The sequence below is a fragment of the Vulpes lagopus genome, chromosome 11 (genome assembly GCF_018345385.1).
Source record: "Vulpes lagopus strain Blue_001 chromosome 11, ASM1834538v1, whole genome shotgun sequence".
Lineage (NCBI taxonomy): Eukaryota > Metazoa > Chordata > Mammalia > Carnivora > Canidae > Vulpes > Vulpes lagopus.
The window spans coordinates 28,546,428-28,573,674 of NC_054834.1; the positions used below are offsets into that span (position 1 = coordinate 28,546,428).

Below are 27,247 nucleotides of genomic sequence, written 5' to 3' on the forward strand. Positions count from 1 at the left end.
CCCACACCGGCCTGGCAGGGACTCAGAGATGAACCGTCTCCCACCTCGTGGGCAAAAGGAGTGGGACCAAGCAGCCGGGCTTGGTTGCTGGCAGCAGGCGCAGGTGCTCAGGTGCTCGGGCCTGGGGATGCCGGCGCCCGGGGCACCCCCTCCCCAGGTGACCCGGCCCAGCCTGGAAATGGCTCTGTGGGCACAGACCTGGGGCCCCGGGCGCGATACAGCGGCGCTGACACAGCCGGGGATGGTTTTACATTTCTTCTTTATTAAAAACAAAAAAACAAAAAAACAGAAAGCATTTTTCTGGGTTTTTAAAACTTCTCCAATACATAAAAATGTTCCCGCCCCTGACACTTCTTTCTCGCCTCCTCTGCTCCCGGTTGCCTGCGAGACCCTGATGGATGAACCCCTCGAGCAGAGCGGCTAGGACCTGGGAGCGGAGGGGTCGAAGGAAGGTGGCTCCTGGTCAAAAGAAGTTCATTTGCACAAAAATATAAACCGTGGAGGATGAGACCAGCACATACGCGTATGGATCGATCTACAATCCACTTTAAAAAAAAATAGACCCAAACTGTCATTTTACAACTGCAATATCATACAAAATAATATATATCTATATTTCCCCCTCGCACCCGTCCTCACGCTCGCACGCACGCACACACGGCGCCTCCGCCCGCAGGGCCGGGGTGTCAGTAGGCGAAGATGACGTGGTAGGTGACCTGGTGGCCGTTGTCCCAGGCGTAGAGCAGGCGGTCCTTGGGGTTGTAGTCTATCTGCGTGGTGTAGGAATACTCGTTCTCGAACAGCAGGCGCGGCACGATCTGCGTGTTGGTGTGCGTGTCGAAGGCGTACGAGATGTTGGCGTTGCGCTGGTTGTGGCTGTCCACGGCGTACAGCACCCCGCAGATGACGAAGCAGTTGCCGTACAGGTGCCGCCGCAGCCCCGTGCGCCACGTGGTCTCCTTCTGCGTGCTCAGGTCGGCCGCGTTGAGCTTGCTCAGCACGATGACCTCCTGGCTGAAGCCCTCGTCGTCCAGGGCCGGGTAGATGAGCCACAGCCCGTTCTCGTCCACGGCGAAGTCCACGTCCGAGTGGCCCTGCCAGCGCCAGGGGGTGGCCTCCTCGTAGGCCACGTCGTGCAGCATGGCCCAGGCGGCCACGAAGCGCTGCTTCAGGTCGTACTTGATGATGTTGCGGGTGAAGGCGCGGTTGTAGTAGAAGGCGCCCGCGTACACCACGTGGCCCGTGCCGATCCAGCTGTACGGCAGCTTGTACGAGTTGCTCCAGCGGCCTGGGGGGCACGGGTCGGGGTCGGGGTCGGGGTCACGGGGGTGACCACGGGGGTGGGGGGGGGTGGGGGTGGGGCGGGCCCTGTGGATGCGACGGCAGGGGGTCCGCAGCCCCGCCCCCTCTCGGCTCGCTGGTGCCTCGAACCGCTTCAGCCGGTCCTCCTCCCCCCAGACCCAGGCCCCTGCCCTCCTCTCCCCTTCCCTCCTCTCCTCATCTCTTCCTCTCTTCCTCCCCTCCCCCTCCCCCGACCCAGGCCCCTCTCCTCCTCCCTTCCTCTCCCTCCTGCCCCCCTCTCTCCTCTCCTCCTGCCCCTCTCCCCACTCAGGCCCCGCCCCTCCCCTCCTCTCCCCCTCCCCTCCTCTCCTCCTCCCCCTCCCCCGGGACCCAGGCCCCTCCCCTCCTCTCCCCCTCCCACGGGACCCAGGCCCCTCCCCTCCTCTCCCCCTCCCCTCCCCCTACCCCCGGGGCCCAGGCCCCTCCTCTCCCCACCCTGCAGGGAGCCAGAGGCCAGGAGCCCAGCGCAGAGAGGGCAGGGCAGGTGCACGGTCCTTTCACCACCAGGGACGCTGTCACCTCCCAAAGAGCAGGTGGAGGCCCGGGAGTGGGGGGGTGGGGGGCGCCTACCCTGTTTGAAGTTCTCCAGGTTGCGGAACTCCACCAGGGTGTTGCCGTAGTAATAGTTGGTGACGTAGATCCGCTCGTCCTTGGCCAGGGGGTCCTTCATCCAGGCGCCCTCGTTCCGCCCGTACGTGTTCTGGGTGGTCGGCCCCGTGATCGTGGACAGCGTGTCCTTGCACCTTCCTGACCGGGACGGGGAGGCGGGGGCGGGATGAGGAACACCCGAAGCCCCTGAAACCCGAGACCCCCGTCCTGGACGTCCATCCTGGGGGCGTCTGACCGGGGCCTGGACACCTCAGCACCGTCTCGTTGGCCCCCCCAGTCCTCCAGGCCGCCCCCCAGCCACCTGCCGCCCTCGGCCTCCTAGTCCTGCAGGCGCCCCTCAAGGGTCCAAGCTCCAGCCTCTGCGAAACCATCCTTCCCGGGCTCCACCTGTGCCCCCAGGGCTCCCGCGAGGTCCTCCCCCAGGGCCCTCGGGCCGCCCCCTCCTCTTGGCCACGCCCCACGACGGCCCCTCCCGCGGCCACGCCCCCTCCGCGGAAGCCAGGCCTGGAGGCAGCAGGCGGGCGTCTGGGGGCCTGGGCCCCGAGGCTGAACACGCGGCAGCGGGGGAAGCGGGCGCGAGGCCTCGGCCCTGCGACCCAGGGCACGGAGCTCCGCCCGCTGCAGGCGTCCGGCCCAGCGTATTCGGGCGCCAGTCGTGGCTGCGCAGCGGAGGTTGGTGCCCCTGGGGCCCACCTGCTCAACCCAAGGCCCCCGTCGCACTGTGGGCGAGACGCCAGGGTCTCCTTCGGGGGCCCTTCCTCCAGGTAGGCAGCTTGCTCCGGCTGGAGCCCCTCCCAGCCGCGTCTGCCTTCCTGGGACAGGAGCTCCGTGAGTTAGTCCTGAGGGGCTCTCTGGGGCGACCCAGGGCCCAGGAGGCGCCCTACACGGCCACCAGAGCCCTGCCGAGCTCCGGGCCGCCTGCAAGGCCTATCAGGCTTCCTATGCGGTGTCCCTGTCGAGCACGGTCCTCAGACAACGAGGCCGCGGACCACCGAGGCCCCGGGCCTTCTGTCCCTGCGCGGGCGGGTTACAGAGGCGGGAAGGTGCATCCCGCCCTCCCACTGCCCCAGCGGCCTGTCCGGACCAGCAGAACCTCAACACTGGCACCCAGACGTCCGGACCAGCAGAACCTCAACACTGGCACCCAGATGGGTGACAGTGATAAGAACACTGGTCCCTGACATTCACCTGGGACAAAACACAAAGGCCTACAGTTCAGATTCGGGGTTCTCTCAACTTCCCAACTGTCCCAGCAGCTGCCGTCCAGCCTGCCCCCCCCCCCCCCCGCCACGGTCTGGTGGTCCCGTCCAGCTGGCAGGACTGGGCAGGCCGGGCCTAGGCCACGGGGCACACGGCTGGCCACGCAGGCCCGCACAGAGTGGGGAGGGGTCAGGCTCCGCAGTACAAACAAGCCACCAGCCAACGCCTCGTTCCCCCACCCGGAGGTCAGCTCGTCAAGACGACAGAAGCCAAGGCTCCAGTGGGGCCTGGGCCGCAGGCTCTGAAGATCTCATTCCCGGGCACAGAGGGGCAGAGAGGCCGTGCTGCCTCTGCACCTCTGCACTGACGTCACCCCGGGGTGCCATCCCCGGGGACGAGCATTTGATGCACCCCCGTCCCCTGGCAAAGCGCAGCGAGGCCCCTTGCCCAGGCCCCGGAGCCCCACAGATGGGAGGCGAGGACTTTCTGTCGAAGGGCTGATGTGGCTCCGCAGACCACACGGTGCAGCTGAGCCCCCGGAAGCCAGGACTCATCCAAGTGTGGAAGTACTGGGGTGCCCTGGGCAGCCCCCGAATTCCCTACGGGAATCCCCTACAGGGTGCCATCTCAGCTCTGAGGCTCCTGGCAGTGGGGTCCTGGCGGGGGGGCCACAGAGCCTATCCAGGTTTGGAACCAGTGGCCTGGCCTTGGTCGTGACCCCGCTACCAGCTCCAGAGTCCATGTGGCCTCAGAAATGTCAGAGCTTTAGCTTCTGCAGGAAAAGTGTCCTAAGGGAGGCAGAGGCAGGTGTAACTGGGGGGGGGGGGGGGGAGGGCAGCCAAGGAGCAGTGCCCACAGCCAGGAAAGGCAAGACGACATCTGTCCCTGGGCCCTCGGGGAAGAACCCACCCTCTGACGCCTCGATTTTAGCCCTTTTGAGACTCGTTCCCAACTTCCGCCTTTGGGCCCAGGGAACCCGCGTGCTGTTTGAGCCTCTCGGTTTGTGGTCATTTGGTACCGGAGACGTGGGACACGGGGACGGCTGAGTCTGCTCGCAGCACAGTGTCCTGGGGTCTCCAGCTGGAGGGGAGGCCCAGCGGCCAGCCCGGACCTCGGGGTACCCCTGTGGGAGCCTGGCCACCTGTAGCAGGGGGTGGGGGGCAGCCCGGGAGCTTGCGGAGCCTGGAACCTGACCCGCGTGGGTAAAGCGTGAGGCCCGAGCCGCCGCCAGAGGCACCTGCCCGGCACAGCGCCTGTCAGCGTGGAGAGAGGACAGGGCGGGGGGGGGGACTGTCTGTGGGGAGAGAGAAGGGGGGCTCACAGGGGCCACAGGGAGGATGTGCAGGGATGCGGCCCCCACACTCCGTGCCCAGGACTGTGCGCTGCGCCCTGGGCATCGGCGCCTTTCATCACCGGGGTCCCGGAGGAAGGGGCTCCTCCCCTCGGCACGTGAGCCCGAGCCCGCCTGCGCTCTGCCACCTTGCAAAGCAAACCTGCTCCCCAGGCTCCCCCGCTGTCCTGGCCCAGGCCAGCACAGGCCTCGCCGCGGGGGCCCCGGGGGCCCATCACGCTGCCCCCCCATCCCGTCACCCCCCACACCCCGTCACTCCCCTGCACCCCATCACTCCCACCTTGGCCGCCCCATCATCATACCCATGCCCGCCCCGTTTCCCCTCCACCCCGTCATGCCCCCACGGCCGCCCCGTCCCCCCCCATCACCCCCCCATCATACCCCCCATGCTTGCCCCATCCCATGCCCGCCGCAGGACCAGCTCCCCTCCCTCCTGCTTTCACTTGCTGTCTCCTGCCCCGGCAGCTCCCTCTGCCCGCCTTCCTTCCGTCTCGGGGCTCCTGCACCCCCGCCCTAGGAGACCCCGCGGCCTGGGCCCACCCAGCTGCCCACTGGCCGTCTTTCCTGTGCGCCTCCTGGTTCCTGAGGCTTCACGGGACTAAACTGGAACCTCTCTGCTTCCGCCGATGGCCTGCTGCACTTGAGCCCCCCCCCCCCCAGCCTCCCAGAGACGGCGCCACACGCAGCCAGAAGCCACCCTGGGGCGCCTCTGGCAGGTCGTGTCTCCCGCCTCCCCCTGCCCTTCCTGGCCTCTGTGGCCGGGTTCTAGCCTCACTGCGTGCGTCTGCCCGGCTGCTGCTCCTCCTCCTGCCACCCCGCATTCAGAGTCCCCAAACTCAGATGGCCCCAGGGCAAGGGTGGGGACTCAGTGGGTGGGGCAGGAGCCCTGGGCATCGTCCACGCAACAACAGAGGCCGCAGCGGTGGGGGAACAGCGGACCCGAAGGCACCCAAACTCAGGCTGTAAGGCCAGCCTGGGACGAACTCAACCCTCGGGGTGCCAGCCTGACAGCCCTCGCCCCTGCCTGCGTGTCTCCCCAGGGTGTCCTCGGGCTACCTCACAGGGCCCTCGCTCAGAAGGGGGCCCTGGATGCAACACCCTGCTGTCACCATCCTGACCTTCTCCGTCACCTTACCTGCTCCCTTGTGTTCTAGGAGCCAAGTCCAGGAGGATGGCGAAGTGTGTGCGTGTGCACAGGGGCACGCCCCGTAGGTGTGTCTGCCGTGCTTGCTCACAGGTTTGCAAGGCCTGCTGAACACGGAATTCCAGGCGGACCCACGGGGAGGGGGAGGAGCGGGGGCGGGGGTCCAGCCAGACTCAGGCGGGCCACCTCTGCAGCTGAGTGAGGCCCACAGCCCCGGAGGCCTCACGACCCCCGAGCCAGAGCTTGCCTTGAACGCAGACCACAGTGGAGCCTCAAGAAACGCAAAAATCCGGGTACGCAGCCCTCTACTACCTCCTCCTTGGGTCGCTTCCCTGTTTGGCCAACAACCTGGGCCACGCAGGACGCAGAGGAAGGGAGAGGGGGTCACGCACTGCCTTCCGTCCTGGCAGGGGGGTGCGGGCGCTGCTGAGGCAGCACAGGTCAGGAGGGAAGCAACAGCTGGCTTTCTGCAGCACTCTGCTGTGGCCGTCGAAGGAGCCGGGACGTGGGCCCGGGGGCTGTCACTCTGGTGACTGCCACCCTGGACTCAACTGACCTTATGTTTGCATTTACAACAGACGTTCTCGGTATAAAGATGAGCGGGAAACCTCATGCTAATAACGTAAATGCTTGATATTCCTGCAGTTAGAATGGCATGAAAGAGCAGAGAAAAAACGGCCTGAGCAGACGCACAGAGAGAGGGGGCGCCTAGAAGAAAGGGAGGGAAAAGCCTTCCATTCGCCACCTTGAGGGCGGTGCCCCCGCGCTCCCGGGGCTCCAGGGCCCGGCTGCTCCTTCTCACTGTGGCATGGCCTCCCTCTGTGGCCTGGCCAGCTGTGCCTCATCCCTCAAGACAGCCGGGCCAGCATGTCTTTCCAGAAGAGTCCCTGGGACCCAGAGCGCCCAGGCAGCCCTTCCAGAAGAGTCCCTGGGACCCAGAGCGCCTGGGCAGGCCTTCACCGCAGTGGGAATGACATCCGAGCAGGCTCGCGGCCCCCCCCCCCCCCCCCCCCCCCCCCCCCGCCTCCGAGGTGCCAACACCTCCGCCTGACGCCGTCCTACCCGGCACCGGCCTTTCACTCTGACTCTGAGGGTCTTCGCTGCTCCAAAGCGTCGGAGCCGCGTTCAGAGTTGAGGCTGCGCTTCGGGCACCAGCAGGCCCGTGGCTCCCCATCCCAGGGCCCTGGCCTGTGGCCTAGTCGGGCCTGCACAGGCCTCCCCCCCCACCCTGTGGCGCCCTGCGGGCGGGGGTGCCCTCTCCCTGGGGCACCCCACGCGTGGAGACGGGGGTCCACCGCCAGAACCCGATGCTGGCCAGGGTCCCCCCAGCCTCAGTGGTCAGCTCGTGGGGAGCGAGCGCATCTCATGTTCACGGCGCAGAGACAGATGCGGGTGACACTTGGCCTGGCGCAGGGAGACCTTCCTCCCTCCTTGTCCATCTACGAAGCGTCCCCCCTTCACATTGTTTCCAGGGCCAGAGGCCCTGCTTCTGACCCAAGTTCCCTGTGGCCTCGAGGGGCTGGTTAGTGATGGGAGACAAAGCAAGTGGAGCAGGGTGCCCTGGGAGGGGGGGGTGACCCGTCTCATCCGTGTCTGGGCAGACGCTGCGAGGCTCTGGCCACCCCTGCACCACCTCTCCGGGGCAGCCCAGGCCAGCACCCCTGATGCATGGCAGGCTGCCCCCCAGCTGGAGGCAAACCTCAGGGACTGCTAGGGCCTCAGGCTTGTGGGGGAGACCCGTCTTCACAGATGAGGTTTCCCGGATTCAACAGGAGACAGGCTCTCACTGCCACTGTGTCACCCTGACAGTTCCCCCTCTGCTCCTCTCCCTCCTGCCCAGCCCCAAACCAGCCCCGTGTCCGAGCCGCAGCTGCTAAAGTCTGGGTGAGCTGGCCCATGTGGCACAGCCTTCCTTCCCCTGCAGGAGCCTGAGCAGCCCCCCCAGGCCCCGGGATGGCAGCTGACTCCCCCCAGGCCCCGGGATGGTGGCTGACCCCCCCAGGCCCCGGGATGGCGGCCGACCCCTCAGTTGCAGAGCCGGCTGCCATCACTGACAGCATTTTTCCTTTCCTGGTCCTACACTGACTACACTTCAGCCAATTGCCTGTTTTCATAACTAAAAGTTCATTCTAATTTACTTGTTTTTGGAGTTTTTCTGAAGGGTTTACAATTCCCCTGAGGATCATGGTCAGGCATTTTAGGACATCACAAAATCAGATTTGGAAAGCACAGGATAGATGTCCCTCTTAAAAGCAGCCTGATTTAAAACCACATCTCAAATAGCTCAAAATCAAAACTGCCAGGACTCCTTAAACAGCAAACGAACCCCACGGGCAGCAAACCATGGCCTGTGTTGGTTTCAGCCAAATGGTTTTCATTTACCTGCAACCAGGACACACAACACAACCTGGTAGTACTCTCCAAGCACAGATAATCAGGGGTCTGCAGAGAAGGTTCTGGAAAGGAAATCCCAGGGACGCACTGGATAGTTATAAGCAATTTTTTTTTAAGATTTTATTCACTTATTCATGAGAGACACAGAGAGGCAGAGACACAGGCAGAGGGAGAAGCAGGCTCCCTGCAGGGAGCCTGAGGCGGGACTTGATCCCGGGACCCCAGGATCACCCCCTGAGCCAAAGGCAGGTGCTCAACCACGGAGCCACCCAGGCGTCCCGACAGCGATAAGCAATGTAAAATCATTCCCCGAAGGGCGCTGGGGCGGCAGTCAGTTGAGCATCCGACTGTGGTTTCAGCTCAGGTTGTGACCTCAGGGTTGTGAGATCGAGGCCTGTGCGGGGCTCTGTGCTTGGCTCAGAGTCTGCTTGAGGTTCTCTCTCCCTGTCCCTCTGCCCCTCCTGCTCCTGTGCTTTTTCTCTTTGTCTCTCCAAAATAAATAAATCTTAAAAGAAAAAAAATGATTCCCCAAAACAAGCCAGCCCAGAATCCACATTGCCGGGTCCCCCTCTCTGAGCCACCCTGTCTTTTCGCCCCTGGGTGTTTGAGGAAAACCCCGCATCCACACTCGCATGCCCGTGTTTTCACCTTTGGGGACTTCAGAGGCAAGACTTTCATCTGAACAACCCTACAGGCCCATCCCGAAGCAGAACCTCACACCCTCTACGTGCCGAGAGGGAAGGTGTTCCCGCCTCCAGCCCCGCCACGTAAGCGGCTGCAGGGTGTGGGGTCTCTGTACCGGGGCCCAGCAACCCGGGCGGGCTCCGGGGGGAGGCGGCAGGCGCAGCCGAGACCCCCAGGCCTGGCTGGGAAGCCACCGGGGAGGAGGCTCCCAGGCTGATAAACGGCTGCGTGCCCACCTGCACGCCCACCCGCAGCCTGCCTTCGCCTCAGTACCCGGACCACCCGGGGGGCACGTCTACGTGTGTGGAGGACCGTCCCTCCCACTCAGGGAGAAGTGGCGGGGCGCGGGGCACTGGGGTCACGCCCCTGGAGGAGGGGAGGTACGGGGGCGCTCAGGGCCTGGGGCCCCATGTGCCAGTGTGGACGTGGGAAGCCCGGGCCCGGGGCATTCTGCAGAAATCGAGCAGGACCGACAGCTTCAGAGCTGACGCGGGGGAGCTGCCTCCCAGGCCGGGGTCGGCTCTGCCCCACCGTGGAAGGGAAAGAAATCGAAAACCACACTGTGTCCTGCTCGCACCCCGACGTCTGTGGCCCAAGCACGGCCCGCTTCTCGAGGGCCAGCAGGTTCTGCCCTGGGCTCTGTCTACACTGACACCTGCCTGCTTCCCCTCAGCCATGACTCCGGGATTTCGGCCCGTGAAGGCTCCCCGGCTGCGTCACGGCCTCATACACCTACCGCAAGAAGCCACAGGGCTTCACGGAGGAAACCGCCCCTGGCAAAGTTCTGATTTCACTGGAGACCCGTCGAAGGGCCGGGGCTGGGCCGAGAGCAGCCTGTCACCCAGGTGCTCGCTCCCGGCAGGTGCCCCTATGGCACCCACGCTGGCAGCGGATACCGCCTTGTTCTGAGGGGACACGGCCGCCGAGGGAGCGGGAAATGGGAAGAAGGAAGAGCTGGTCCCGCGGCAAACCTTGTCTTCTATCAAAGTGCCGACAGTTTTCGACAAGCATCTTGACTGTTACTCGACAGCGTCATTACTGTTCGGTCGCTCTGGGTGGTGACTACACGAATGTCTGCTTTAGTTCCCCCTGGGACAGGCGCCTGCAGCCAGCTCCCCTTTCCTTCTCCAGTTGTCCTTCCCCAATGCATGTCCCACTGTTTTCAGAGCCGTTGTGTGGCTCTGGAGCTCCCAGCACAGGGCACAGAACGGGGCTGCACTCCCCGTGCTTCTGGAACACGCGTTGCTCCTTTAGACCTAAGAGAAGACCGCCCTTCTCTGTTTAGAAAATTCCTGTTCGTCCTTCAAAACCGAGCTCACATGACACCTCCTTAGAAAAGCCGCTCTGGCCCTCTTGGCATCCAGGCCCCGCTGGTGCTCCGTCTTCCACCCCCCTGCCTCTCCGCGCGTCCTCTGCTACAGCACGGATCACACGACGCCTCGGCGTTCCCGTGCTCTGCGGGGCGGCCGCTCATGAGGTTTGGGCCTGGGGCCCAGGAACGCCCCCACTCCCTCTTCTCTGTTATCCTGGGATTTCAGCGCCCCTGCCCCAACCCCACGAATAAGAATCCTTGGTTATTCCATGGCCTGGTAAACCCACTGCAGGAAACCTCAGGTCATGAGGTCGAGCCCCACGTCGGGCTCCGTGCTCAGCGGGGAGTCTGCTGGAGACTCTCTCCCTCTGCCCTTCCTCCCCACTCATACGTGTATGCACGGGCTCTCTCTCCCTCCCTCTGTCTCTCTACCACCCACCACCGCCCTAGATGTTGTCAACACCCATTACTGGCCGAAGGCCGAACTCCACTTGCTTTTCCTTCTGGACAAGTCCGACCACCTGGCTCCTCTGTCCTGTTCCCTGAGCTGGGCAGGGCACGGGGGCCAGGCCAGAGGAACTCACCTATGACATTTCGGATGTCATCCTCCTCTTCGGGGCTCAGGGTGGGGCTGGCAGGGGCCGTGCCTTGCCCCGTGGCCACGTCTCTCTCCGGTGAGTCTGTTCGGACTGTGGTGGGAGGCACCAGGGCCGTGGGTGGAGCCTCGGTAAAGGCGCCCCCAGAGGCCCCAAGCAGGGAAGCCGAGGCCGAAGGCTGCTGGGTGGCCGAGCGGGCCACAGTGGTGGCTGGTACCTGAGTGGAAGGTTCCGGGCCTGCCTCTGTCACGGGACCCGGTACCACTGAGGAGGTATGGGGTGGTGCTGAGACCTGTTCCACTGAGGCAGACACGGTGGGGCCGGGGGTGCTGGGATCGGAAGGTGTGGCCAGGGCCGAGGTCTGCGTGGCACTCATCCCGGGGGTGCCCTGGTGGGTGGCCGCCGGCCTCTGCGTGGCTGTGGTCAGCAGGTCGTTGTGCCTCAGAAGCTGATCTTCAATCAGCAAATCCACTCCATTGTCACCACTGAAAAACTCGTCTTCTGGAAACAAACACAAGGTCACCAGTGATTCGGGGAAAGGAGCACAGTTGGATGAGCGAGAGCCGGCGGCGTCCTGGCAGGTTAACGACAGGGCTCCTCGCCTCAACGCGACACCCTGGTTCGGAGTTGGAGCAGCTGGGATTTCCAAAGAGGAGGGGGCGGGTGGCAGCGATGGGAGGGCACTGCGTCTCCTGGAGGGTCTCGGAATAGACTGCCTCCGAGGGGCGCCCGGGGGGCTCAGCGGTGGAGCGTCTGCCTTCGGCTCAGGGCGTGACCCCGGGGTCCCAGGATCGAGTCCTGCACGGGCTCCCCCCAGGGAGCCTGCTTCTCCTTCTGCCTGTGTCTCTGCCTCTCTCTCTGTGTCTCTCATGAATGAATGAATGAATGAATGAATGAATAAGGAGCTGCATCCGAGCCCCACCCAGGCTCAGGGGCACCCAGAGATCGGCCCCACCCATTCATCCAGCACGTACTATGGAGCATGCGGGACAACAGCGAACACAACATCCTCGCCCTCGTGTGGCACCGACACTAACGTCAGGGAGAGGGCGCCTGATGGGTCTGGGGGACCGCGGGGCAGGGTGTGGGGTGTCCAGGGTGGGGGGCTGCAGTCAGGGATAAAGTGGTCATGAGCCGGATGAGGAGCTGGCCAAGCAGCATTCCGGGCCGACGAGCAGCAGGGCCAAGGCCCCGAGGCCAGATCGTGCCTGTGGAGGCCGGGGAGCAGCAAGGCCCGCGGGAGAGCAACAGGCGATGTGGGGGGACACGGGAGCCGGGACACATGGGGCTCGGGGGCCCTGTGAGGACTTCAGTTCTCATTGTGAGTGAAATGGGGGCTGAGCTGGGTGCTGAATAGAGAAGGAATGTGAGGAAGCCAGGCTCTCCGAGGACACACAGAGGGGTCACCACAAATGACACGGAGTCAATGGCGTTCCATCTGGGAAAACGACCATAAGGAACTGGGCCCACAGCCCCTCGTGGGGCAGGCACGTTGGCCGTGAGGCCGCAGGAGGGGTGCGGCTCGGAGAAGGCGCATCTCCACAGGGCCCAAACCGCCCTGGGGGCCGCCCCGCCGACCCCAACTCACGCTGCTCTTCGATGTCATTCTCCTCCTCGGGGTCCTTGGCCTTGTAGTAGGTGACACCCCGGATGACGGTGGGCCTGGAGGCCGGCCGGCCCCGCAGATGCACCTGCCTCTGCAGGGGCCGCTGTGGCCTTACCACCTCGGGCGGAGCCAGGGGCCGCGTCTGCACCAGCTCGATGGAGTTGATCTGCTGGGACACGGTTTCTTCCTGCAGGAACCGCTCCTCATACTGCTCCTCAGAGGGGACACAGGGAAGGTCAGGTCACTGGTCGGCAGGTCACTGGTCGGCAGGCAGGTGGAGGCCATGCTGCAGCCAACACACTGCTGTGCCCGCGGCACATTCGCCAACGGGCCCGCTCTCCCCCGAGCCCTCCGGGGTAGGAAGGCTTTACCACTCCCCTGAACAGGTTAGGAATCGGAGGCGTGGAGGGGTTACGTAAGTGGCCCAAGGCCCCACAGCAGGTCAGGGGGCAGGCAGGATTTGAACCCAGGTGGTCTGGCTCCGGCAGGTGTCTCTAGTGTCCACGCTGGACTGCCTGGAGAGCGCGGTTCTCCTCTGAGCCCCGGCCTAGCGCCCAGGGGTTTCCAAGGAGGCCCCCATGTGGACAACGGTGCCGGGCTGGGACGTAAGGCCCGAGATGCGCACCTCAGGGTGAAGCCGTCACCTCCACTGTCAGAAGGAACGGACCCAACCCTCCCCCCCGCCCCCTGGTGCATCCGGAACAAAGTCCGAGGTCCGGCCTGGCGCTTACACCCCTCGTTGGCGCTGGCCTCGGCCCAGCCCAGCAGCCCGCTCTCCAGCTCCGCCCTCAGCCCCAATCCCCGTCCTCCAGCCCCCGGCCGACTCCTCCACCTCTTGGCTCCTTGAGCTGCGGGGCCTTTGCTTGGACTGCCTTCTCCGTCTGCAAGGCTGGCCCTTCTCCCCCCACCCCAGAGCTACTTACCCTAATCTACCCATTCCTCAAGGCCTGGCTAACATCTCGGGCGAGAAAATACTCCCTGAGCTTCTCACCCATAATTAGCCTGCCTCTCTTTCCCAAGCCCCACTTTTGCACGTTGTGGCAGAGACGTCTGACTGACTACGCAAATCCCATCTCCTGTTCCTTTCTGATGGGAAATGGGTTTTGTGGGCGTAGCCACGGGACAGCGTTCCGGCCAGTGGGGTATAAGTAGAAGTTGGCGGAAAGAGCTTTTTGGAAAAATTCCTTAAAAGGGAGGCTGAGTCAGCTGGAAGGCATCTACCGTGCTCTTCCCAATTTGTGTGGCCTGAGATGTGGACAGGGTGGCTGGCGCTGAGCAGCCACCTTGTGACCACGAGGGGATTCTGGGGATGGGCATCCCTGACGGCGTCGTGCAGCTGAGCGCACCAGCCGAGGTCGGCCTGCCCCCCGAGCCCTTCTCCGTGAGACAGCAGCAGCCCCTCTATGTGAAGCACTGCATGTGCAGCTTCTCCTCAGGACTGAACACAGCCTTCAACGGACGCCAGTCCACAGCCCCATTATGGCGCCTTCCTGCCGGCCTGCTGTGGGCATTATTTAAGGATGCTGTCTCTGTAGACTCTAAGGAACAGAAAGAACAGCAACCACTGCTTGCTCATCTGTGACTCCTCTGAGTGGGCGCTCCTCAATATTCCTTACGTTGGATTGGATTTTTTTTTTTTATTTTTAGGCGATCTCCACTCCAACATGGGGCTGGAACTCACGGAATCAAGAGCCGCATGTTCTACTGACTGAGGCGGCCAGGCGCCCCTGGTACAGTGAACTTTCAATCAGGACAGGCCCCAAGGAAGGGGCTACATTTATGACTGGCACTGGGATCCTGTCAAACGAGGCTCTGCAGTAGGTGCCTGTGACCCGAGCACCTTGACGGCACTATGGCACCACCGCCAGAGTGTTCTGGTCAAGCAGAAGGGCCAGCCTGTGCTCCGTGGAGCTCTGCCCAGGGTCTGCCCTCTGTGTCCACGGTGTGGCGGGGTCTCTGAGTCCTGCCTGGGTCCATCAGGTCATGTACCCGCCCCCCACCCCAATCCAAATTCACAATCACCCACCCCTGAAAATAACGAACTTTGGGCACAGGCCCTGTGTTCAGAGGCCACAGATAGGTCCAGCTCCTGGGGTGGTGGCTCCGCCAGGGACGTGCAAAGGGACCGAAGGGCAGGCTCAGCCCCGCTCTCAGGAAGACTCTAGATGCCGAGTGATGAAGGGGCAGCTTCCTATCGCTGCCTGAGCCATGGAAGCCCCCTTCTCACCACGAGGAGGTGGGTAAGCGCCCCTCAATCCCATTACTCCAGACCCCGCTGAAATGCACCCAGAGAGCAGAGCCTGTTGGAAACCAAACTTCTGTCCCCAGATGCCCAGTGTCCTGAGAGTCGGACCTTCAGGGTCACAGAACATTCGCTGGCAGAAACGCAGCCATCTGGCCAACTTTCTCGCTGTGCACAGGAATGAGCCAATCAGGCTCAAGTTTTGACCTTAAAGATTTGGCCTGGAGAAAGCCCAGCATCACTTCCGGCCATGCCCCCCAGCCTGGGCCGGTTTCCCTGCGACAAACGAGCCAAGCCAGGTGACAGAGCAGACATAGCAGCTCCTTGCTCCCGACACCCACTCCTGCAAGGCCGGAGCCCGTTTCCGCCTGCCTCCCACGGCCGGGGCCAGAGCGCTGCCCAGAGAGGCCCGGTCCGTGCCGGGGGAGCCCCCCACACCCGCTGCCTGTCCCTCCCCAATTCCCATTTCTTGCTGGGGAGGTGACCTCGGCCAGAGACGCAGGGATGCGTGGCCGCGGTGATGAGTCTGGTGAGCACGCATGACGCCCAGACGCGTCCCTTCGTACCCCAACAATGGGGCACGGCAGACGGCACCACCCGGACCTTACGGATAAGAGGAAAGGGGCTCAGGGTCACTTGGCACATCGGCTGAAGGTCAATCAGTGAAGGGGCGGGTTCGGGGCCACTGTCTCCGGAGCCTACCCGCCGCCTTACACGAAGCCCCGCTGCCCTAACCCTCCTGCCACCTGAAAACCCGTTGACATCCTCAAGTCCACAGGGCCCCGGTCTGGCGGGTGCCTAGCAGACTTGGGGATCCTCATTTCCCGCCGGGGAAGGAGGCTGGGTGGCTGACTCGAGGCCCCGGGGCGTGCCTCAGACGCCTTGGGCTCGCTAATTGCCCGACCCCGGCCTCCCCCTGCATTGCAGAAGCCGCCGTCATTTCTCCATGGTCAACCCCAGGAGCTGTCTTTAATTCCCGGCTCCCCAGGACAAGCGGGAACCGCCGCTGCTTCTCCCAGCCAAGGACATGGAGCAAGACCATGGCAGCCTCTGCCAGAGAACATATAATTTCCTTGGATTCACTGGCGACGGGCTGAGCTGGGCGGCAGCTGCCCCCACCGAGCTGTGCCTTCCTCCCTCCGTTAATCCAAGAGTCTGCTGCATGACTTCAACTCCTGGCGGCCCTGGGTCCCCGCTCCCACCCTGCCTCTCCTCTCCCAACCCAGCCCCGGAGCCCCTTGCCAACCCTCCGGGCAGCTCCGGGCGAGGACTCCCTCGCAGAGAGGCCGCCGACAAACTGCCATTCGCCACCCCGAGAAACCCCAGGATCATCTAGGAGCCCTGAAGATAACCACCGACCCAGGCCCCCACGTGCCCCTTCCTGGCAGGGGAGGAGGATGCCAGCCTGGGGCCTCCTCCCCTCCTCCCCTGGTCCCTCCCCCCCCCCCCCCCCCAGCCCTGGCGCTACCCCCACCACCCGGCTTTGGGCGGATTGCGCTAACTTGAGCAGTGTGATAGATGGGGATTTCAGGAGGGGAAAGGGCTTTGCTGAGCAAAGAGAAAAAGCATTTGGTGTGTTTGATTTGGTTTACTGTTCGCCCTCAGGAAATAAGAGCTCGGTTGCTGAACATACCACATAATGTATCATCAAGACAACAGCCGAAATCGCCAGCTCAGCCGACGGGGAAGCTGGACGCCAGGGAGCACAGGGGATGCCGGCCTCCACGGCGCACCCGGCCAGCAGGACATGCCAGATGGGCCGGGATGTGAGCCGCTGGGCCCTGGGTCGGGGGAGAGGGTGCCTCCAAGGTCCCTTCCAGCCCCGGTATCCTCGGCCCTTTGGTTTATAAGCTCCGATCTGTTCAGGGATGACCCACCCAGCAGACTAAACACACGCTTCGCAGCCAGCCCGTTGGGGGGGTGGGGGGCACACAACTCAAGATGAGAATAAATATAATTGTTGAAGAAATATGATACGTCCCAGGGAGCATCAAAGTAGTCATCATGGGCAAAGCCAGAAAATGATTGGCCTTGCTTATACTTAGTTTCTGGTTTGGAACTGGTTCTACTGGGAGCTATGCGCCGGGCAGGGTGCAAGCTCCGTGCTGCCTTTGGGCTCTCCAGCCTCCAGAGTCCCCATCATCCTACCTTCGGGACACACATGTCCAGGGTCGCCCCGGCCCACAGCTGCTGCCCGCCTGGCACCACTCTGAGGAGTTTCCAAGAGTCCAGAGCCCAGGCTGACTTGCCCCGTTGCCGCAGGTCCTCGTGGCCCAGGAAGCAGAGTCCCACATAAAAATGCTCAGCCCTTCCCCACGTCCGGGTGCAGAGCAACAGCTCAACGGCAATGTGTGTCCCAGGCCCTGCTCCCCATGCCCCTCCCACCCCCCGCGGCCCTGTGCTGGCACATCTGGAACCCAGGCCCCGCCGCCCACCCGAGCCCTGGTCCAGCTGAGGCCAGCCAGGCCTCTCTCCACTGCCGTTTGCTCCTGGTTCCTGGGACCCTCTTCCAACGCTTCACCCAGACCCGCGCCCTCCCCGCATCTCACACTCAAGTCCGGCCACCACACCTGACCTGCTTCCTCTTCCACTCCTCTGCGTTAGCTCCCAAAGGATGCTACCTCTCAGGCAGCAGCTCAGGCCACAACCACCCCACTTAGTGGGGATTAACGCTCGGAGCCACTAGCACATCAGCAGAACCAAGCAACTGAAGCCAAAAGAAACGGGCACGAACACGGGGGCCTTGGTAGGCAAGGAAGCCATCGGGTGTCACTCCAGACACCTTGGGACAGCGTCCCATTGCACACACGGGGACCTCGCGTCGGAATGCGACTGGGCGAGGAGAGACAGGGATCTGAGGCCCCCCCGGCCACCACTTCCCGGCTGAGTACGGCCTCCCGGGAGCCTTGCCGGGTGTGTTTCCGCATCTGGAAAGTGCGGGCTGATCTGGGCCGGCCCGCAAATCAAGCAAAGCAGCCGGTGTAGCGCCAGGAGTAGTGGTGCACACGAGGCCCTTCACGAACGCAAGGGCCACAGAGCTTCCCGTGTGCAAACTGGGGCACCGTAGAGCGCGGGAGAAGGGTCTCCCCTTCTCCATAATCGTGCCAGGACGGCAGGAGCGAACCCCAGTGGCCCAGGCGGCCAGCACGCACGCTCCCCCAGGAGGCGGCTGCGGGGTGGGGTGCGGGGTGGGGCGGGCACGACGGAAACAACAAGGTCTGGGACTCAGGAGTCCTGGCTCCAACACTCATGCGCTGAGCCTCTCTGGGCTCCAACATCAGGTACCCCGAGTCACCCCCTGCCCTGTCGCCGCGAAGATGAGACCACGGCCGTGAAGGAACCAGAAGGTGCAGAGCTCGGTGCCCGCGTGCAAGCCTGGCAGGGTGCCCCCTGGGGGCTGTGCCCCTGGCTTCCTGGGAGCCAGGGCCGTACCTCTGGGGGTGCGTAGGCCGCCGCCGCGTCCCTCTGCAATGCCGCGCGCACGTCCGGCATGCCGTCCAGGATGCTTTCCGAGCAGTTCTCTTTACCTCGCTTGCTCATCTCGGTTCGAATTTCTTCCATGTCTTCCTTAATTTGCTCGTTTTCCTTGGTGAGGTTTTTAGAAACTTCCTGAAAAGAGAAAAAAGTGTAAAACGAAGGTCCTCTAGAGCCCTAGAGTCAAGCTGGAGGCCGCCAGCAGCTCGCTTCTGCTCAGAGATAGAGGCACAGAACAGGCTGAGACAGGGGCCAAGAAGCCACTGGGGTCCTCCAGTGGGTCCAGCCCGGTGCTGAGGGCCCGTGTCAGAGCCCAGGCAGTCCCTGTGGGGCAGCACGGCTCCAGTAGGTCCCACTGCTGGAAAACCCCCACGGCTTTCCTAAGTGACATGCCGTGTCTCCGGGTTACTAGGACACCTGGCCTCTTTCCTATCATTTGCACACAGTGCATGCACCCGTGTCCAGCGATGACGAATATTACAAAATATTCCACTCGCTTGGACCCCATACATGTGAACCAGTAGCTCAATTAATCAAAGAAGGGTTTTTTTTTTTAAGATTTATTTATTCATGAGACACAGAGAGAGAGAGAGAGAGAGAGAGAGGCAGAGACACAGACAGAGGGAGAAGCAGGGAGCCCAATGCGGGATTCGATCCCGGGATCCTGCGATCCTGATCTGGGCTGAAGGCAGAAGCTCAACCACTGAGCCACCCAGGTGTCCCAAGAAGGGTTTTTTAAAAGATTCATTTGCTTATTTGAGAAAGAGAAAGACAGAAAGAGAGAGAGCACGCACACACATGAGCCAGGGAAACGGGAAGAAGAAGAAGGAAAGAATCTCAAGCAGACTCTCCCCTGAACATAGAGCCTCCACTCAGGGCTCGATCCCACGACCCTGAGATCATGCCCTGAGCTGAAATCAAGAGTCAGACGCTCAACTGAGCCACCCAGGCGCCCCAAAAGAAGGGTTTTTATTTATTTATTTTTTATTTATTTATATATTTATTTTTAAATTTTAGTTTATTTATGATAGTCACAGAGAGATAGAGAGAGGCAGAGACACAGGCAGAGGGAGAAGCAGGCTCCATGCACCGGGAGCCCGACGTGGGATTCGATCCCGGGTCTCCAGGATCGCGCCCTGGGCCAAAGGCAGGCGCCAAACCACTGCGCCACCCAGGGATCCCCCAAGAAGGGTTTTTAAAAGCAATTTTAGAAGAGGTGGCCAAAGACATCTACTTAGTCTACTTTTCTAATGAACCCAAACTATTCCACAGCACTTTAAGAGCATCGTTTACATAGAAAACCCATAGCCTGGTTTCAAATTCTCCTATTTACCCATAAAAACAGTTTCCCTAAATGAACCCTACTTGGCAAATTAACTGTGTTCCAGACCCGGTTCATACTGGAAGGGACCTAGGTACTTGTCAATTCAACCAACACTGGTGAGCACCTCCTGTGTGGCTACGGTACAGAGCGGTCCCAAACAACACTCCCTCACAATACTCCCGGGGCACTTGCCCTGGGGTGCTGGGGAGATAGCAGCTATAACTGGGGGAAAAAGGCCCACACAGCAGGAGGAAGATGACCAAGCACGCTGGATTCTGCGAGTGGCAAGTGTGAAGCTTATGGGGTTCAGAGGAGGGAGGGAGGGACGGGCGAGAGGCAGTGTCCGAGAGGGGGTGACGCTGCATGGTCTGCACCAGGGACAGTTATGGACAAGGCTCAGAGGTGCTCTTTCTCCTCCGGTTATTTCGAGAGAAGTTTACTGCACTGAGATCCAACACTGTCCAACTGTGGCCAGCATCCTAAGGTCTCCATAAGCATCTGAGTTTTTGTTTTATTCTTTAAAAAAGATTATTCATTGGGACGCCTGGGTGGCTCAGCAGTTGAGCATCTGCCTTTGGTTCAGGTCGTTACCCTGGGGTCCTGGGATCGAGTCCTGCATCGGGCTCCCTGCAGGAAGCCAGCTTCTCCCTCTGCCTGTCTCTGCCTCTCTCTCTGTCTCCCCTGAATAAATAAATAAAATATTTTTTAAAAAGATTATTCATTTATTTGAGAAAGAACATGAGCAAGGGGAGAGGGAGAGAGAGAAGCAGACTCCCTGCTGAGTAGGGAGCTGGATTTGGGCTCCATCCCAGGACCCTGAGATCACGACTGGAGCTGCAGGCAGATATTTCACCGACTGAGCCACCCGGGTGCCCTGCATCTGAGTTTTTAGATGTGATGTTCTCCTTGAGCCCAGGAAGCAACGATGTAAGAGGATGCACTTGCTTTCTGTCTTTATCAGACAGATATGAGGAGTGTAAATGCTCAGATGTTACCAGGCACAGCCTGGGAAAGCCAACGTAGCTCAGAAGGTGTCTAAGTATCTAGGGAGACAGTAACCCCCAGACACCGAGGCTCCACGGGCTTCTATAAGGGCTATCCTGAAGAATCTGCTAGGGGCTTGTTAAAACTGACCGGACCCCAGAACCACTGGCCTTCTGGCATTTCATTTCATGGCGAATTCTGAGCACTGGAAGGGCTTGATGGGTTCTGTGGGGCTTGCCTCTCCAACTTGCACACAGTTAACCATGGGAGATGAAGCCCCAGAGAAAGAAGTCTTCTTTCAGGAATACCTGGAACCGGGCGATTTTTGACAAGGTGTTATCAGGGGCAATCAGGTGCAACGGTTAAGAGCACGGATTCTGGAGGAGAGAGCCCGGCTCACACGTCCACGTTATTGCTACTTCCCATCTTGGGCTCATGAAACTCCCTGTGCTCCAATTTCCCCAGGGGTATGACGGGGTAATACTGGGGCTTTCCTGATGAATTCTTAGGAGTAAATAAGTTAATATACATGAAAGTGTATGGGCCATCCAAAGTGGTTATTATCTTTCACAGGATGTGACAGTTGGGGTTTCGAGGCCCCTGGAGGGTCCCAGAACTCAAGTATGTCTCAGAGGCCCAGAGGAATGATGTGATTTGTGATTTGATGAGAAAAACAAAAGTGGCGGAGCTGAGCCAGGCACCCAGGCTCCTGGCCCTTGCTTCCAAGGCTCACTCGGGGGACCACTAAGATCTCAGGGGTGTAAAGGGGGAGTCCTAGCATTCAGTCAGCTCTGGAACACAGGGCAGGGCCCAGCAGAGGGTCCGTGAATATTTCAGTGTGACCTCAGGGTCTATGAGAGGATACACACGTGCTAATGCAGAGAAATGCAGATGGAGTGGACTCCCAGCAGTCCTGGTTATACAAAGTGTGGTGACAGACGAGCTCGGGTGGGGGCACCCTCAGGAACTGTCAGGAATGGAGCCTGCCCCCTCCCAGACCTGCTGGGTCAGCATCTGCATTTTAACAAGACACCCCCCCCCCCCCCCGGGAGATCCGGGAAAGACGGGCCAAAGTGTATATAAAAGAGGCTGTTTTACAGGAGCTAGAGCTTTCTGGGGCCAAAGGAAAGGTGCCTGGTGCCTTCGTGGGATTCATGCATTTTTTTGTCTGTTTTTAAAGATTGTATTTTCAAGTCATCTCTACAGCCAATATGGGGCTCGAACTCACGGCCCCAAGATCGAGTCACACGCTCCGCCGACTGAGCCAGCCAAGCGCCCCCGCGTTCACGCGTTTCCGTACGTCCACCAGCTACCTGCCGAGAGCAGGGGCCAAGCACCTATCTCCCCCTTTAACGTCCAACATCCTGAGACACAACGCAGCTCAGCAGGCTCAGGGGTGCCGGGCGTTACTTCTTCGTTAACGCATGGATGTGCTCCGAGCTGGGCCCTAAGAGGCCAAGTGTAAGCCACAGCGACCAGGATCCTGCCCCGACGGAGACCACCCTCCATGAGGGGATGAAAGCAGCAAACAAGAAAGCACCAACTGGCGAAAAGCCAGAGGGCAGACGACACTTGAAGCTCTGGAGGCGTCAGCAAGGCCCGTGATGCAGTCTCTGGGGTGGGGGCTGAGGTGTGGCCCTGGGACCCCACGCTGCGTGGACTCGCGGCTGGGGCTGCACAGTCGTGCGACTAAGACCAGATCCCACCTGGTTCCCGAACGCCGTGCAAGAGCAGCCTGGCCTGAGCACTCAGTGAGGGGCAAGGGGGGAGCCCCACGGCTTCAGTCCTGCCCCTCCACCTTGGGTGCCTAGGTCCCTGGACGGGCCGCCTTCTCACCGACTTGCAAAGCCCCAACACCCTCTGTGATGCTGGCGAGCAGCCGTCATGCTGGGTCCCACGGAGGGGCCGACACGGCCTGCCCCCTCCTGGAGGAAGAGTACCGTCTATTCCCCTTTGCAGCAATGGCACAGCCTGGGCCGCCAGGACGAACACTGGCGACTGTGGCAGAACCCTTCTGGGCGGCCCGGCCGGGCCAGCGGCTGTCCCCTGGGGCAGCAGCAGCAGCTGCCCTCCTGGGCCACCTCTGCCCTACGGGGCTCCCCTCGCCCCCCTCACTCCAAGACCTCCCTCGGAAGCACAGCGGATGCCGCCCACACGGGCACCCCTGCTCCTGTGCTGGCGGCACAGTGAACCCCATGACCTCGCGCCCCGGGCTCTTCCCCTCCGGGGCTGCAGCGGCGACTGCGTGGGGCGCGCAACTTGGCTCCCGGGCAGTGCTGGTGAGGGGGCAGGAGGCCGGCAGGGCACCTACCTGGCAGGGCCATCTGGCCCCCACCAAGGTTCCTGCTGTTACAAAGAGGAGGCGGGAGAGGGGGGAAGAGCCAGCGGGCGGAGGGCTGGCACAGGAGGCCGCACGCGGCACTTAAAGATCTGAGCAGAGTCAAGGACCTGATAGGTGTTCACATACCTGGGGGGGGGGGGGTGGGGACGACACGCGGTTGGGCACTGGGCACGGGAGGACGCCTGCAGACAGCAAGCCCACCCTGCAGAGGTGGACAAGCGCCTCGTGCTCAGTGCAGCCCGGTGCACAGACACCAGGGGCAGGGTCCCTGGGTGCAGGGGACAGGACAGAGGTGGAGGTGGGGTGCAGCTGGCACGCAGCTGGTCAGAACTGTGGACGGTGTGCAGATCTGCAGAATGGGTGTGGGGGGAAGGGGTGGGGGCGGCTGTTCCACGGTACAGACCGTGTCCTGACCTTGTCCAGCTGTTGGGCGAGTACACAGAAGGCTGGGGGAGACCATGCAGCAGCGTTAGGCTGAAGTGCTGGGACTGGAGGGAAGGCGACCACAGCGCAGAGCTCTGGTGGCTCTCTGTGGTCTGCTCCCCCGACCTGGAAGGGGCTGGCGGGGGGGACCGGCGCACACCACCATCACCGCCACAAGGCAAGTGGAGGGAGAAGGAAGGAATGAGGACGCCCACCTCACCAGGCCGGGCGGAGAAGGAATGAGGGGCTGCAGGTGCAGTGCTGGGCACAGGGCGGGACTGGAGGTGCCCAGGAGGAGCCAGGGCCGGCCCTTGAGAGCTCAGAGCAGATATGCAGGTGGAAGAGGGGAAGTGAGCTAAGGATTGGCGGGTCGGGCGGGAAGGAAGGTCAGGACACCCCCCCTCCCACTGGGCCTCCCGAGGCTGCTGTGTTGTAAAAAGACACCCTGGACCCCTGTGGGGAGACGAAGCCAGGCTGCAGCTGGGCCAAGCCTGGGCGCCAAGTCCTGCAGCAGGCACGTGTCCCCACATCCGAGGAGGCCACCTGGCCCCCATGCTCCCTGGCTGGCTGTGCCCAGGGCCCGACGCAGGTGGCAAGCCTGAGGGCAGAGAGAACGGCCTTCCTTGAGAGGGTGAAGTAAGCGTGGGGCTCGCTGGGTCCTGGGGGCTCAGAGCTGCCAGCGGCCCGCCTGTGCTTCCCCCTCGGAGCCCTCCAGGACACAAGCAGGACCAGGTGGCCTGGGATAGCCAGCCCAGCAGACAGCTGTGTCCAGACCCTGGTGAGAGTGCTGGAGTGTGAGAGGAGCTAGACACAGCCGGTGCTCCGGCTGGCAGGAGAGACCGGGCCCGGCCCCAGCATGGACCACAGCTGACGGAGCAGGGCAGGCTTGCCTGGGTGCCGGGGCCACCAGCTGCGCCTTCAATCTCTCCGCCAACCAAGCAGCTGGTGAGCATCTAGTCCCCCTCGGGCCTGGGGCCCAGACGCTGAAATAAAGATGACACAGGCTCAGGTCGCCCTCCACAAGTCAGCCTGGGCGGCCAGTCGGGCAAGAACAAGAAGTCCCAGGGCTTCTGACGGTGGATATACAACCTCATCCAAGGCAGCCATGAGCTGTTTCCAGGACAGTCCGCTGGGCCAAAAAAAACCTTGCATCCCGTGGTGACAAATTAGATTTGAAGTACATATGACCCCAGGAGAGGGAAGACAGTTACCTGAACTCATACTCAGGTGTAACCGAATTAAGTAACATTAAAGCTGAAATGTATCTCAGAAATCCTATCTCCAAGGCCTTCCCCTCTCCAAGGTGACAGCACTGTGGTCAGACAGGGTGGGCGACCCTTTTCTCCAAGGCCGCACTTGAGCACCAGAGGCGTGAAATGACTGTCTCGCTGGGCCTGGAGGGTGGCCAGAGAGGGGAGGCCTGGCAGGAGACCCTTCCCCTAACTGCCAGCCAGGCCTGCGCAGATGAGAATTACATCCTCCTATTAGCTGGTGAAAAGATCTATCCCCCGGAGTCAGGAGTGCTCCTTTGATCTTGCCTTTCAGTCCAGAAACACAAAGGCCCACCAAATCCTCAGGTTTGAAGGAGAAGCCCCAGCGACGTCTGTGCCAGCACATTCTGGGGAGCAGGCCAGTTCCGAGCCTGGTAAATACATCACAGGCTTTAAATCTTACTTGGACACAACGCTATCAGGAAAAAGGCTTCAGGTGACACACAAGGTTCTGCGGTGACCATCTGTGCACATGGACAAGCTTTGCACACCCCAGCAGATAAGTGGGAAACAAAGAGAAGTCACACGCACCAGACGGGGTAGGGCTTCGGCAACAGAAATCATGCTTCGGGAGGCTCGTAGGCAGGCATCTGTGTTCAGAGCGCGGGCTATGCACCCCCACACACGCAAAGGCACATGTGTACACAGTCATACAGGTGTCCAAGTACTTAGAACACGGTCAGGTGTGTCCTGCAGCTACGTGGGGTGGGGCATTTCTTCCCAAAGGTTTGCCATTTGTATGGGAATGACTTAATCCCACTAAAACCTTGATGCTAGGAGAGATTAGCCATCTGTCCCTCGGTCCTTTTCTCCATAATACATCTGCTCCTAGAAGCAGTACTTGGGACTAGTGATATACCCCATGCCTGCATCCCGCTGCCTTTTGAGTCCAGCCCTAGGCTCGGGCAGCCCACAAGTCTTCGGGTCTCTGGGTGCCTCAGGGCTCAGGGTAAAAGTCCTCTCAGCCCAACTAGTGCAACAAACACGGGTTTTCCCTTGCCTTCAGAAGCTGCAGGTTTTCCTTCTAGACTTCCAATTCCCAGCTCTGCGGGAACCTGTTCCGTGTAGCCGCCACCCCCAACTGTAACGCACACATGTGCTTCCTGTACCTCCTTCCACTTCCCAGCCTCTCCCAGGAGATGCTCAGCCTTAGTCACCCCATTAGAGGCTCGCGGCCTGCTGGCCACCTGTCACGTCTACCAGGACCAGGTCCAGAGGAGCGCACGTGGGGTTTCAGGCCTCCAGCAGGTGAAGAGAAAAAATGTTTTGGGGGTTACGTCTCTGGAATCCAGTGAAATGGCCCTAGTCGGCTACGCTCGCCACGCTGACAAAAACTAGAAAGTCCAACAATACCAAGTGCCGGCGAGGACGCGCGTGGCACCTTTATCCCCTGAGGGAGGGAATGGAAACTTGCTCCAGCGCTTGGGAGAAGGGCTTGGCAGCCTCCCCAACGACTGAAACCAAGCACACCTAATGTCCCGGTAGCTCCATCCCCACTCACAGAGCACAGAGAAATGCCCACACGTGTGGGCAGGGAACACCTGCAGGGGTGTCTGCGAACAGCGAAGCTCCCAGGGCTAGGGTGAACGGCAGGGCCGAAAACAGCCCGTCGCCATCCTCCGTAGAACAGATGGACAAACTGTGCCGTGTTCACACAATACAATGTACTACACGGCAGTGAAAGTAAATGAACTACAAGATGTAAAACAACGTAAGTAAACATTTTTTAAAAATGGAAGAGGGGCTCCTGAGCGGCTCAGTTGGCGAAGTGTCTGCCTTGGGCTCAGGTCATGATCCGGGGGTCCCAGGATGCAGCCCCACATCGGGCCCCCGGCTCAGCGGGCAGTCTGCTTCTCCCTCTGCCTCTGCCCGTACCCCCACTCACGCTCGCGTGCTCTCAAATAATAAAAAACTTTATAAATAAATAAGTAAATAAAACACAAAATTGAGGGGCAACCAGCTGGTTGAGCCAGCAAAGCATGTGACTCCTGACCTCAGCGCTGTGAGTTCGAGCCCTAGGCCAGGTGGAGAGATCGCTTAAAAAATATAAAATCTTAAAAAAACGGGAAAACAAAACTCAGTGAAAGAAGCCCACCACACATACACAGGGACATAAAATTCTATATATTTAGGATTCAAAAATAGATAAAACTATGTATTAGGGATGCAGCCTTAGATAATGAAAATGTTTAAGAAAAAAAAAAAAACAAGCAAGGAGGGGCACCTGGGTGGCTCAGTGGTTGAGCATCTGCCTTTGGCTCAGGTTGTGATCCCAGGGTTCCGGGATCTAGTCCCGCATCAGGCTCCCTGCATGGAACCTGCTTCTCCCTCTGCCTTTGTCTCTGTCTCTCTGTGACTCTCATGAAAAAATAAAATCTTAAAAAAAAAAAAAAAAAGCAAGGAAGGTGATCAGTATAAAATTCAGGGCAGAGGCTCCTTTGGGAGGGGTAGGGAGAGGACATGCGGGGGCACTGAGCTATGTGGAGGTTACGTAGGTATCTGCTTTGTAATGATTTAAGCTGTATGTTCCTTGCTTATGTGTCATTTTCCATAATTTAAAATAAAAGCTTAACCAAAACCACCCCACTAAGCAGAGCTCTCAGAGCCTATTTTAACCAAAAGGTGAGACTCTAACAGTTTAAATTTTATTTCTCTCTCTTTCCTTCCTCTTTCATCTGCAAATGGAGTTTCCATTTCTACATACATACCAGGCGTGGGTGTTCACACGTGTGCCCGCTTCTACTGCCAAGCGCTGATCCTACTCTGGGCAAAATGCCCCTCCAATCTGACCCCTTTGTCTGGTCTGACCTCCAAAGCACTCCCCCTGGGATTCCAGAGTATCCAAAGACCAAGAGCAGAATTCACTTCCATTCTTCCTACAGGGCCCAGCTGGAGGAGTGTTTTTTCCATTTACCCAATATTGTGCCTTTTCAGTGACTGCAGACTGCAGA

General features: G+C 60.8%; 1 protein-coding gene across 2 annotated transcripts in view; it reads right to left on the reverse strand.

The window, feature by feature from the left end:
* Nucleotides 1–242: 242 nt before the first annotated feature.
* The window catches only part of OLFML2B (olfactomedin like 2B), a 35,431-nt gene continuing 8,426 nt past the window's right edge, over nt 243–27,247 (reverse strand). Inside the window, exons 4-8 of one of the 2 annotated variants that reach the window (XM_041774319.1) lie at nt 17,912–18,088; nt 12,220–12,445; nt 10,620–11,132; nt 1,912–2,088; nt 243–1,288 (exon numbers count right to left, since the gene is read on the reverse strand). In XM_041774319.1, coding sequence (XP_041630253.1) covers nt 687–1,288; nt 1,912–2,088; nt 10,620–11,132; nt 12,220–12,445; nt 17,912–18,088 — 1,695 coding nt within the window. In that variant the 3' untranslated portion in view covers nt 243–686. Of the gene's footprint in view, nt 1,289–1,911; nt 2,089–10,619; nt 11,133–12,219; nt 12,452–17,911; nt 18,089–27,247 lie in introns of both variants that reach the window. The other variant, XM_041774318.1, reaches the window with a different exon arrangement.